At 37.6% G+C, this 13,211-nt stretch overlaps 1 protein-coding gene across 3 annotated transcripts in view; it reads right to left on the bottom strand.

The window, feature by feature from the left end:
- Positions 1-1,255: 1,255 nt before the first annotated feature.
- scn4aa (sodium channel, voltage-gated, type IV, alpha, a) overlaps positions 1,256-13,211 on the bottom strand; it is a 33,755-nt gene continuing 21,799 nt past the window's right edge. For all 3 annotated transcript variants that reach the window (XM_079659751.1, XM_079659750.1, XM_079659752.1), the window contains 12 exons: positions 11,912-12,373; positions 8,754-8,795; positions 8,484-8,616; positions 8,242-8,396; positions 7,975-8,148; positions 7,711-7,833; positions 6,882-7,163; positions 6,733-6,786; positions 5,864-6,001; positions 5,639-5,743; positions 4,358-4,628; positions 1,256-4,269 (listed from right to left, as the gene is read on the bottom strand). In XM_079659751.1, the coding sequence (XP_079515877.1) occupies positions 2,969-4,269; positions 4,358-4,628; positions 5,639-5,743; positions 5,864-6,001; positions 6,733-6,786; positions 6,882-7,163; positions 7,711-7,833; positions 7,975-8,148; positions 8,242-8,396; positions 8,484-8,616; positions 8,754-8,795; positions 11,912-12,373 (3,240 nt within the window). In that variant the 3' untranslated portion in view covers positions 1,256-2,968. The remainder of the gene's footprint in view (positions 4,270-4,357; positions 4,629-5,638; positions 5,744-5,863; positions 6,002-6,732; positions 6,787-6,881; positions 7,164-7,710; positions 7,834-7,974; positions 8,149-8,241; positions 8,397-8,483; positions 8,617-8,753; positions 8,796-11,911; positions 12,374-13,211) is intronic.

The raw sequence follows: 13,211 nt of genomic DNA, 5'->3' as shown, positions 1-13,211 counted from the left end.
CGTCTGTTGTCACTCAAGTACAAAAAATAGCAACTGGGCAAGCGAGTCGCTATATAGTGCTGAAATGAGCAGCTGTTTAGGAGGCAACATGTCAGTACTGGAGATAAAAATTTGACAAATGTATGTACAGCTCTAGAAAAATGAAGAGACCACTCCAAAGTTTTCTTAAATCTCTACATGTATGTCAGCCATTCCATTTCAGTGTCTGTTGAATTCCAACACAGAGAAATGTTGAAAGTAGTTTGTAGAATTAAAATAAAATGTTTTAATCTAACAAATACTTAGAAATAGTCAAACCAGAGAAACGGATAATGCTGCAGTGGTACAGTATCTAAAAAAATTTCAGAGCTGTATCTTAAAGCCGATATCACTTAATCCTTTGTACCATAGTGCATAAATGTTGCTAACATTTGATCTTATACTCATTTTCATGTTAGTTTCATTTATTCTTTCATAACCATTTATGATTTATTTTAATTTAGAATAAGCCCCACACACATTTACAACCACTATAAATATTTTGATAACTTAAATGTGTATTAAACCCAGTGATGTAAAGTAACTAAGTACATTTACCTAAGTACTGTATTTAAGTACAATTGTTTGATACTTGTACTTTACTTGAGTATTTAAATGTTTGGCTACTTTGTACTTCTACCCCAGTACAATTAAGAGGTGAATAATGTACTTTTACTCCATTACATGTATTTAACACCTTTAGTTACTTTACAGATCTGGATGAATGATGTGAAATATAAGTGTTAAATCAGACTTTAGTTCCACCTGGAGTAAATTCACAAGCTACCCTGCAGTATACAAGTCATTCAAACTAGCTGCACCTTTACCAGCTTTGAGAACACTTGAATGATCAATCATTATAAAACATATCATATATATTATTCTGAAATGAAACAATCTGCATAATGACTATTTTTACTTTTGACATCTTTAGTATGTTTTGATGCAAATACTTTTACAACATAGTAACATTTCTAATGAAGGATTTTACTTGTAACAGAGTATTCCAACACTCTGGTACTTCTACTTTTACTTAAGTAAAATATGTAAGTAATTCTTCCATCTCTGATTAAACTGTATCTGAACTTTTCTTTTTGCGATTTCTCAAAAAACACTGTACAAATGGAAGAATAGGAAAATCTACTCAACTAAAAAAAGGTTGAGTTTAACAGTCATCATTGTAAACCACCAGAGGGCCCCAGAGTAGTTCCACAAAATACTGCTAGTGACAACGAACTCACAGCCCACTTTTCCCTATAAGAAGTATTTTATTTTTCACATTATAGTAACATTTTTCAAAATAACAAAATGATATAAATATACAATAAAGAAAACAATGTATATACAGGCAACACTGACTGTGTGTAACAGTAACGCACTGCCTCCATTAGTAGTGTAAACAAAAGGAGGATACTGGGTTGTGAATTGTACCGTACCATCAGAGGAGACTTAAGGAGACTTCATGATTTATTAACCCCCCAGGGTTGATGTTAAAACAGTGCTGAACACATAAACAGGAGAAGAGACAACCTGCTAAAGTCTATTGTAAAAAAACAAACTAGAAAACTGTAAAAGTGCTTTTGTTGATCATGTATATTCAGAGTAAGACGTTTTAGATTAGGTTAAGACTTACACAACAGCAAGTGAAGCATTCTTTCCATGCTGGGACGGACTTCAAGAACATATCGTCCAGATTTTTGGGGTAAATATGCAAATAAGTGTGATGCGTATTCCAATAAATTCAGAGTTGTGTATTCAACTAAACCAACACTCAGCTTTGTTTCATAAAATCATTTAACATCAGGTCTAACTTCATCCAACCTGAGGCAAACCTTAATTTAAAATGTATACTGTTCGCTAGAATTATTCTTCTATAAAAGAACGATATAGCTTAACAGGAAGCCGTTCATGTAAACACAACATCTTACGTTAGGTGTCAAAGTGTATTAGTCTAAATACCAAAACGGAAAACAAGTGGCTTGTTTCACTGGTTGAGATCTATTTGAGGGGAACAACAAAAGAATGGACAAACGTTGATATGACATGCATAAATCAGGGAGGAAATTATCTTAGAAAACAGGAAGGTCTTAAAACTGCTCTAACTTGACCTGGAAGGGATATAAATAGTGCAATATAAACTGGGCCTGTTAAACGCATTAGCCGGCCCATGTTATTGTTAACTTATAAAGTATAACTGGGATAAATGTGATCAAGATAAGCCTTATCTTTCAGTTATATGTACAAAACTAACTCAATGTTTAATTGAAAGAATAAGCATGTTGGGCTATCACATTGTTGAGATTCCACATAAAAGTGACTTAAATTAAGTAGGAATTTTGCTTGATTTTGGATATTTTGAGTAATTTAGTTAATGAATAGGTATTCTTCTGATTGAGCGATAATCCATTTGTGCATGCAACTGAACTTTTTTAATTCCTATCTACAGAGAACATCACATTTTTGGCTAAAAAGACAGCTTTTCTTGTTATACTAGTCTTGGGTGAGCATTTTTGTAAATGTGTCTAAAAGTTGGGAATTTAAACACAAGTAAGATTTGTCATGTACTGTGTAATATGTACTGCCAGAACAGTATAGCTTTTAAGACTTTTTAGACAAATCAGAAGACTTTTTTTTTCTTCTCAAATCATACTAAATGGTTTTTGGGGACCAATTGTTTGTGGTTAAATTTGCTAATAGCTTTATGGTCTATTATCAAAAGAATCCATGTACTCCAGTTGCATCTTTAACCCAATAAGACACCAGCATATTGTTTTAAGAACAGGGATTGTTTGTTAGTTCCAATTATAAAATACTAATTAATGTTTAAGATGCATAAGCATGTTTAAAGATTCATTAGCACTGTGTAACATCTTATGTGGAAAATTCAACTAGTGACACACCTTTCTTGGTTGCGGAAAATCAGGAGGAGGACATTATAAATTGTCTTCTGTCATACAATTGTCTCTTTCAGATTTGCATGTAGGTAAAAGAGGTATGGGTCAGGGGCAGAATGTAATAAAACCTCATTTGTTATTTCTACAGGTACAACAATTACATTTGGCTCGGGGGGTTCTGTGTCACTTTGGGACTCTGTGTCATCTGAAAGTGTCTCTGGATTAGAAGGCTGTTGGTTTGCTAGAGTTTCTATATCAGCCTGCTCCATCTCCTCTGCAAGGTCCAATTTGCTGCCATAGAGCACCCCCATCCTTCGTGCGAGCATTCCCTCTTTCTCTGGAGGATTGTCACCTTCGTCCTTTTGACCCTTCCTCTTACATCGCTGCATAAAAGCGGCGTGGCGCGTGCAGCGTTTCAGCAGGTGTTTGCGGTAAGCCCTCTGAACGACCACAGCGGCCATCTCCTCTTCTTTGTGGCGCACCGTTGTGGTAATTGGCGCAAAGGAGTCTGAGGTTGGGTTGCTGAGGATGAACTTGGCCTCAATGCTTTCCCGCATCGCCGCCATCTCCAGCGTGTCTCCCAAGACCATCTGTGTGACGGCCATCAGGACATCCAGGCAGTGGATCCTGTCCCCGATGACCAGGGGCAGATCCATTGCCTTTAAGGGAATTCGGTTGGGCTTGGCAACCTTCAGTGGCGGCTGCAAGGTATCACAGAAATCTGAGAGCTGGCTATACTCAATGAACTGAGTTCCGTCCAAGTCAAACTTTTCCCAAGTTTCATTGAACATCTCAAAATCGTCCTCACAGAGCGCATCTCCGCTCTCCTCCTGCGCCACGTTGAAGTTCTCCAAGATGATGGCGATGTACATGTTGACCACCACTAAGAATGAAACGATGATGTAGCTGCAGAAGAATGCCATGCTCATGAGCGGATTGCCGCAGTTGCCCTTTACATCCGTGCCTGGGTTCTCAAAATTTGGATCGCAATCTGGGAACTCCTTATCCAGCATTGGAAGTAAAAGTGCATCCCAGCCGGCGGAGGTCGTGATCTCAAACAAGCAGATAATACTGCCACCAAACGTCTCGAAATTAAATATATCGTCGATTCCAGCTTCCTTTTTGACATAGGCAAAGTTTGACATGCCAAATATGGAGAAGATGAACATAATGAGGAAGAGCAAGAGGCCAATGTTGAATAGGGCGGGAAGTGACATCATTAGGGCAAAGAGAAGCGTCCGAATGCCCTTGGCTCCTTTGATAAGACGCAGAATCCTGCCTATTCTTGCTAGTCTGATGACTCTGAACAGAGTTGGTGACACAAAATACTTCTCAATGATGTCTGAGAGCATTGTACCTGAAATAAAAAGAGACAATAATGAACACCTATTGTCTGTTTGAACACAGTAGCAATTTTTGGTTTCTAAGAACTTCAATTCACCTACCGGCTATTGACAAGATGACCACAACAAAGTCAAAAACGTTCCATCCGTTTGTGAAGAAGTATTGTCGCAGGGCAATGAGCTTCAACGAACACTCTCCGGTGAACACGACAATGAAAGCCACGTTCACTTTAAAAAGGAAATCTTCCTTCTCTGCACTTTGGTTGTCCGTCTCCACCATCATCGTCACCATGTTGAGGCAGATGAGCACCATGATGAAGATGTCAAAGAATTGCTGGCTAATGAAGTCAAACACCAATCCCTGGATTGGGTTCTGCAGGTGAAAGGGAAGGCAAGGAACAGAAACACAAATCCAACAGGGTCAGTTGGCCTGTTCACACCATGTGCAGGGTAAGGGGTCAACACATAGGTCACAGGTCAAGATGGCATACCACACATGCTGAGCTGATGTGTCACAACGTTGGTGTTGCATTGTTTAAAAAATATAAATGCAACCCTTTTGTTTTCGTCCCAATTTTGTTGAAATAAAATAAAATAAGACTTAGACTTCTTCTATGCAAAAAAAAAGGCTTATTTATCTCAAAATCATGTGCAAAGATTACACAGGTGTCCCCAAATCAGAATTTATAAAGCATTCGTAAAGAATTGATTCGGCCGTTATAAGAGCTACATTATATGCTTGTTTGGCAACACTGCAAACATCCACAAAAAGAAGACTCCAAAGTGGCAGGCTTCATCGAAGATAAGCCTTTTTACAACTACATTCTGTAACGCTGAAAAACTGCTGTCGGTTCAAGACTCAGCAGAGGACAACAAGCTTCCAGGTTTCTAAAAGTCTATGCAGCTCCTTCAGCGACAGGCTGCTTCACCCCCGCTATCTCACGGAGAGATACCGCAGGTCCTTCCTTCCTGCAGCGGTCAGACTATACAACAAGCACAGCCACACACAGCCACACACAGCCATCCAGCCAGCCAGCCAGCCAGCCAGCCACACACACACACACACACACACACACACTGCTGTTAACTACCAACCAACTATGTGCAATATGTGCAATATATATACTGTATATATATGATATATATATATATATATATATATATATATATATGCCGTTTTAAATGTGACGAACCCAAGGAACACCTTTGTAATAATCATTCTGCCAAATAAGTCGCTTTTTTAATACATTTGTGGCCAACATTTAAGTGAATTAAGACAGTTTTAGCATAGAAATAAGTTTCATATCCTTCATTGAAGTTGTGAAAAATGTGGGTAAAAACCAAATTGTTAATATTGCTCTCAGTTATTAATGAATGACATACCGTTGGACGTGGAATTGGCTTCTGCGGTTTCTTGGAACCAAGTTTCTTCATGGCCTCATAGTACTTTTTTTGCTCCTCAGTCAGAAAGATGTCTTTATCTCCAAAGTGCAGACATACATTCAAACATCATTATTGGTGTTTAAATAGCTAAGTATAAATTGAAATACAAAGAAATCACAATTTAATTGTTACAGACTACTACTTCCAAAGACTCGTGATACTTATCTTTTTCTTTTGTTGGTTGAAATTGTCAATAATGACACCAATAAAGAGGTTGAGTGTGAAGAAAGAGCCAAAGATGATGAAGATGACAAAGTAAATGTACATGTAGAGGTTGATCTCATAAGAAGGCTGCTCCTCTACCTAAAAAGGAAGAACATATTTGAATGAATATAAATAGTTCAATACAAAGTTGTCCTTTCCCTGTTACTAAATAATGAATTAGATGCTTGTGAGAGATGCTCGAGAGTAGGGAAGATACAGGATAAAAGGTTAAACAGGAATATGATACTGGTCAGGAAGGGCACTTGTTGATCCAAGACTGCACCATCAGCATCTGTCACTTACTGTATATATTACATATATATTCAATTATCTCAAAGTGCAAGGGTGTTGGAAAGAGAAGGCGAGTTTTTGAACTCTTGACTTCGATTTGTTAATGTTGCTAATTTCCATAAATCTAAAAAAAAGGTACTGAGTGTACGTTTTGCAAAGTTTTATGGGATATATTATATGTTAACTAAATAATTGTGTAATTTAACAAAAGCAAACATAAACTTATAGCACATGGAATAAATTAAGGGTCTTCAGCACATTATATATTTGATGTTATTATCATCACAATGTCAACTTTCTATATTGTATTCGGGGATCTTTTGGTATCAGAAGAAAGCTGATCTTCAAAATGAAACAATCAGTCTAATAAAAAATCGTTAGTTGTATTGTACATTATCATATATTTTCCTCATATCGTGCTTTACACAGGTTTATTTTAACTTAATTATCAAGTGTAGTCAGTACTGATACATGTGAGTAAAGATTAAAGGTCTCCCAACATATTTAATGGTCAATATAATAATATAAATAATAACTACCTCTCTTGAGTCAACAGCAGCATACATGATGTCCATCCAGCCTTTAAAAGTTGACTGAAAAAAAAGGCGCAGTGTTTCAAAACATGTTATTCAAAAGCTTTTACAACAATGTTAATTCCAACTATAATAACGAAAACATCACTCCTCACCACTTGAAGCAGTGACAGGTAGCCTTGTCCCACATTGTCATAGTTGACCTTGACGTTGACCCAGCGGGCCTCCTGCGTTGCCTCTTGGAGGAGCAAGCAGTCGCTATGGTTATTGACCTCCCACATGGGGAAAAGTTCAGACGTGGTGGTATTAATGCAGCGGTAGAACTTCCCAGCAAACAGGTTAACTCCCATGATGCTGAATATGAGCCAGAAGATCAGACACACCAGCAGCACGTTGAAGATGGAGGGAATAGCACCAACGAGAGCGTTCACCACCACCTTCTCAAGAGAAGACTTTGTTAGAATAACGGGATTATAAACAAATGTAAACAAATATTTATTTAGTTTGTTAGAGTGAGAAACAAGCTTGTTATTGCCAGAAAGTTATATATGTACCCTTACCTCAGTTAGTTCTGGTACAGCATCCACAGTGTAAGCATGCATTTAACACACATTGGAGAGGAAAGCCAATCCAATTAGTATGGTATGCAAAACAATGCAAAAATACTCTATTACAATTCAATGTCATTTTGAAATCCCACTTAAGAGTACCAGCGGCAACATTTACTGGCAAATTAATCAAGGTTAATTGCACTCATATTTTTAAGGTAGGTAGCACATTAAACAATGATGCAACTGTGGGATAAATATATACAAATGTTAAGTCAAATTAAAATATCAAAATAACTATTTTCTATTTGAGCACAAAATATTTAAATCCAAAAACTTTAGATGACCCCTGTCAATTATGTCTATTTATTTTAAATAGATTTTCTGGTTAGCCATACACATCCCTCAAATATGGTTGCACAGCCACAAAACGTACCCTCATGCCTTCAAATCTTGACAGCGCTCGAAGAGGCCTTAGGGCCCTGAGAGTCCGGAGGGATTTGATTGGTCCAAGGTCAGAGAATCCCATAAAGCTGGCAGCTAAACTAATCAGGGAAATCTGTGGCAGAATCAAAACATTTCCTATTCAAGGGTTACAACAGACACTGATATGAAACATGTGTGAACACATATTCTGTTAAGTACATACAGATAGGTTAAAAAGGGAAAAAAAGGGGGAAAAAAGGGTGCCAAAACTTACATCTACAATGAAAAAGTCTAACCAACACCAGGCGTTAGTGAAGTAGGTCTTGAAACCGTACGCGACCCATTTAAGCAGCATCTCGATGATAAAGACGTAGGTGAAAACTTTGTCAGCATACTCCAGAATAATTTTGATGGTGCGGCGTCTTTCTATGTATATGTCTTCAAATGCCTGCCGAAAGAGAATAAGAGATACCTAAACACGTGTTCTAATGCCAATACAGTATCTTAACACTATGATAAAAAAATGTTTAAAGGCACTTACCAAAGCCCCGCTGCTCAAGAGGATCATGAAGATTATAAAGGTTTCAAACCAGTCATGCTCCACAATAGTAAAGCAAGCCCTCCTGAGGTTCCACCATTTTTTGCCTCTACCCTGGGTTATGTCCACAGTCAGACATGGCCAGCGCTTAATACAGCCTGAATGGAGAGGAGCAAAACAGGTTAGTTGAAGATCATTTTAAAATGTGTGCATAAATTACTCTGTTTTACGATGATTTCTCATACTGTCAGTGAAGCAGGCTTCCGGCTCTATGGGGTCTGGTTCTTCCTCTTCCACTTCTTCTGGCTCAGGCTCAGGTGGTTGATAGTCCACTGTGCTACACACTGAGGAATCCCCATCATTCAAAGCACCCATCAGCTAGTCAAGAATTACAATTAAAGCTCAGTTACAAAGCCACCATGTAAATAAACATTATTGACTCCCCCCACACACATTTATTTTCCGCCCATATAAAGTTTTGATTTGTTCATGTGAGATTTTTCGGAGTTACTCACTTTGATATTTCCCAGTAAACAATGAACATCTTTATATTTTTCCTGAAATAGCACAAGAGCAGAGAATGAACTTTAGTAAACGTCAAACACAGAAGTTTCCAATGTGTATTTTTACATTTGCTTTGCTTTGTGTGTATACCTATCTGATTTGTAAGCAACTTATGTCGTCTGTTTATACCTTATTTGTTCAACTTGGACTTAGCAGAGGTGCTTGTTCTGATAACAACATATAACATTATTTAATTAAATTTACTAAATAGAGGCTACTGAGATTGCCTGACTGAGATTTTATATTAAGTACATCATCACGCTGCTAGATTAAAAATGTATCATAGCATCAATTGTTATTTGCTACCTGCATCACAAACTTGGCACCGTATCGTTTCCCAAGTGCTTATATATTGTGTTAAGCGGAAATGTAATTTGACCATGCCTAATCACAGTGTTAGAGGCTTAGAAAAAGAAGAAGAGCAGAATGAACATTGCATTCCTATTTCAAATCAACACAGCAGGGTGGGCACAGCGGCGGCCAAAATTGCAATGTGCTAACTTATGTTTATACATTTACTTGCAGTTAATTACTCACTGAGGCTTTTGTTTTGACAACTTAAACAAGCAGTGGAATAGTACAACCCAGTCTCACAGTATTTCGTGTTATAGTCACGACATTTAATCTATTGATTCATGTTCACCAACACGATTTTCCCCTTTTTTTCGTGTCACACAGAACTATTTTAAAAGCAATGTATTTCGATTGGTAGTATGTCTCGTGCCTGCACCACGTCTTTTTGTCCAGTCGGGTTTTGATAGACCGGAAGCGGTGTGGTTGATAAAAACATTTTCTTACTCAATATTAAGCAACGATAATTGGTTTTATTTTAAATCGTATAATGTCTGACTTTTTTTGCCGCCCGTGAGGAAAATAAATGGGGCTCAGAATACTGAAATATGTATTTTTTTAATATTTGTTTCCTTCTAAATGTGTTATTGTTTTCTAAATAGCACACTTTTATTTACTCAACAATAACACACAATTATCTTTGTTTTTATTTACTTGTTTAATTCTATAATATCGGGCTTTTTGGCCGTCTGTCAGGAACTGAATTTCAAAATAAAGTCACCGGAAACAGAGTAGGCGATACACACCCACTAAACTGATTACCCAAGATCCTCAGCGGTTGAGGCTCTGTGATTACATGTTTTAGCCGCATTGCACGTTGGGATAAGGTGTTTATGCGATATGAAATCCGAAAACATAAAAAAATTATACTTTATTCCGATTGTGCTTGCTTTTCTCTTTGAAAGTCATCACATAACGGCATTGTAATACACGGTTCGGATGCATTACCCGTTCAAGTCCAGTTTTGGATAGTCTGCCGTGGTTTCATTCCATTTCATAGAGCTGTTTGACGCTCGGCGTAACCTTGGCACACTGCCACTCCAAAATCCAATCACAGAGCTTGAAGATTAATCACGGGGTTTGTCAAGCAAAGGGACTGTAGTCCCAAACGATAGCTGAGGATTATGGGTAGTGTAGTGTCTTCGGCCATCGTAAACTTAGAAAAAACTATTTGTTTCTCCGGATCAAAGGGGGAAAACACAAAAGCATTGTACACAATTTAAACCAATCAATGTTGTGTAATTAACAAGGATAAACTGATGTTTTTAGTTGATGAGTACTGCAGATTACTATGCAAACTTTGAGACCGGAAATACTGTTCTCACCCCAAGCTGTTGCCTGGCAATGCAATTCTGTTGATATTTATTTCATTTCGCATTAACACCATATCCCAACGTGCATTGCGGCTAAAACATCCAATCATCGAGCCTCAACCATAGCTGAGGATCTTGGGTAATCAGTTCAGTTGCTGTGTATCACGTCTGTTTCCGGTGACTTTATTTTGAAATTCAGTTCCTGACGGACGGCAAAAAAGCCCGATATTATAGAATTAAACAAATAAATAAAAACAAGGATAATTGTGTGTTATTGTTGAATAAATAACAGTGTGTTATTTCGAAAAGAATAACAAATTGGAAGGAAAAAAATATTTTTAAAATACATATTACAGTATTCTGAGCCCCATTTATTTTCTTCACGGACGGCAAAAAAAGTCCGACATTATACGATTTAAAATAAAACCAATAATCGTGTCTCGATATTGAGTTAGAAAATGTTTTTATGAACCACACAGCTTCCGGTTTTCCAAGAACCGACCGGACAAAAATACGTGATGCAATCACGAAACATACTACCAATAAAAATACATTGCGTTCTGTGTGACACGAAAAAAAGGGGGGAAATTGTGCTGGTGAACACGAATCAATAGATTAACTATTGTGACTATAACACAAAATGCCGTGAGACTGGAGCGGGTTGAATAGTGTAAGCATACAGAGCCAGAGTAAATTCGTAAAATGTTACGACTTAGAGGTTGATCCAAATGTTCAATACAAAGAAGGAAACAATGCTAGAGCCAGATGCGTAACAGCTTTCTTTGACTCATTTTCTGTAACCATTGAGACACTAAATCATGGTGGAATTAGCAAGATAACTAGTTATGTTAGCTAGCTAAATTAGCAAGATAGCTAGCTGTGCAAGCTAGTTGCGCCAAACTTTAAATGCTACACTCGTTAAAGAAAACAAGGCGAATAGTGGACGGCTGCAGCTCTGGGTCTCACAGTGCGTCCTCCCCACGTCCCGCCACTCCAAAGAAGGACTAGCTTACAAGCAAGACATCCATTTTTGTCGATCAACAAACACATTTTAAGCCAAACTGTTTTCACCATAACTAACAGCAACAACCAACTATTCTAGTCAAATCACCAGTGAAAACAGTTCAGTCTGTTCTACTACTGTAATTCTATGTCAATTGAATGTCAATCAGGGCAGTGTAATCAGATGTTGAAAAAATCTCAAAAGACCCCACTTTGAAAGGCAAACACATCAAATGGCAGGCAACTTACAATTTACATTATTTTAAATAGCCAAAAATGGATAACTCACATCCAAAAAGAAGGACCATGTTTATGGTTGATTACTTAGGCTACATGCCACATTGCATCTTAAACACAAGAACTGCATGCTTTGAGATGCAGAATGGGTCATTTTGGGTGTCATTTTTGTATTTGTTTGTGTGAGTAAAAGTGACTGTACTTACCGAATAATGTGGATTATGTTCTTCATCTGAAAACTCTGAGTCATCAGCATCATCAACATCATCAGTATCATCCTCATCCATGTTTTCAAAGTCTGACTCTCCCTGAGCAATTGGCACATTTAGACTGAACTCTCCATCCACAATTAATCCAGAAGGCCCACATTCAACCAAACAATTAGGTATCCCATCAGCCATTTTGAAATGTTGACTGGAGTCAAAGTGGTTCATTTCAATTCCCTCAGTTTTAGGGTCCTCGTCTTCATTCGGACCCTCCTCATTGTCCTTGGGCTTTTTATTGATAATCTGGAGGATGGATCGAACGAGGAACGCTTTGAACCAGTCAATGCCTCGTGTGATCCTGCCAATGGCGATCTGGAGATTGTTCATCTCTCCGTCTTCGTCTGTTGAGAGATTGTCTCCGCTGAATGAGCTGAGCAGTAAGGCCAGGAAGAGGTTCAGCACCTGAAGAAAGAAACATGAAGGTAATGATACATACACTATGTAAATGTATAACAGCATTGTAAATAACACAATATCATCAATTTCCTAGTGTAGCTTTGTGTGAAAAACTAAATAATTACACAACAAGAGATGCACACCATCTGTAGGAAGCTACAGTAGCCTATATGAAATATCTATATATTTGTATTTTATATCTGTGATTAACAGATAAATCTTTATCGAGAGTGAGTGAATCCCAACTGGAGAATTGTATAATTGCAGAGTCAAAGTATGCCTACTACGGCTTCAAAATAAGTACTAATTTTATCATAGACTATTTGGCAATTTATGTAATAATTATGTCTGTAGAGGACAGAAAATATTTTTTCAATAAAAAACTCCTGGTCAACCGTTCTGTCTTTAAATGTTTGTTTTTTGTTAGTCCCAAACACCAAAATATTTTTCTTTGATATGAAATAAAAAGGAGAAAAGAAAAGTCCGGACTAAATCAGATTCACAAGTCAAATTTCCCCTGTGATGGCACAATAATGAATATTATGTCATCTGCCTCCTGTTGCAGACGCAGCTATCTTTAGTGACTAAACCTGTTAGTAATTTTCTCGGTTCCTATGTCCCAGGTTTAGCAGGGGATCACGATTACATGGCAGGCTGATTTCAATCATTCCAGTGAGGGAGCTGTGAATCAGTAAAGAGGACTGGAGGAAAAGATGAGCTGCTCAAAACACAAGCCCGACGGAGGAGTGGAAAAATGCAACAGAGCTTTCCAGTATTTGTGAAAATTCTAAGACGATTTACAATAACGTTTAGTTTACCCATATTGTGTTCTTGTAACTGATGA

Source organism: Notothenia rossii, assembly GCF_949606895.1.
Source record: "Notothenia rossii genome assembly, chromosome: 11".
NCBI classification, from domain to species: domain Eukaryota; kingdom Metazoa; phylum Chordata; class Actinopteri; order Perciformes; family Nototheniidae; genus Notothenia; species Notothenia rossii.
Note: the sequence above shows the minus strand (reverse complement) of the source record. Positions and strands in the feature narration are given on the sequence as shown.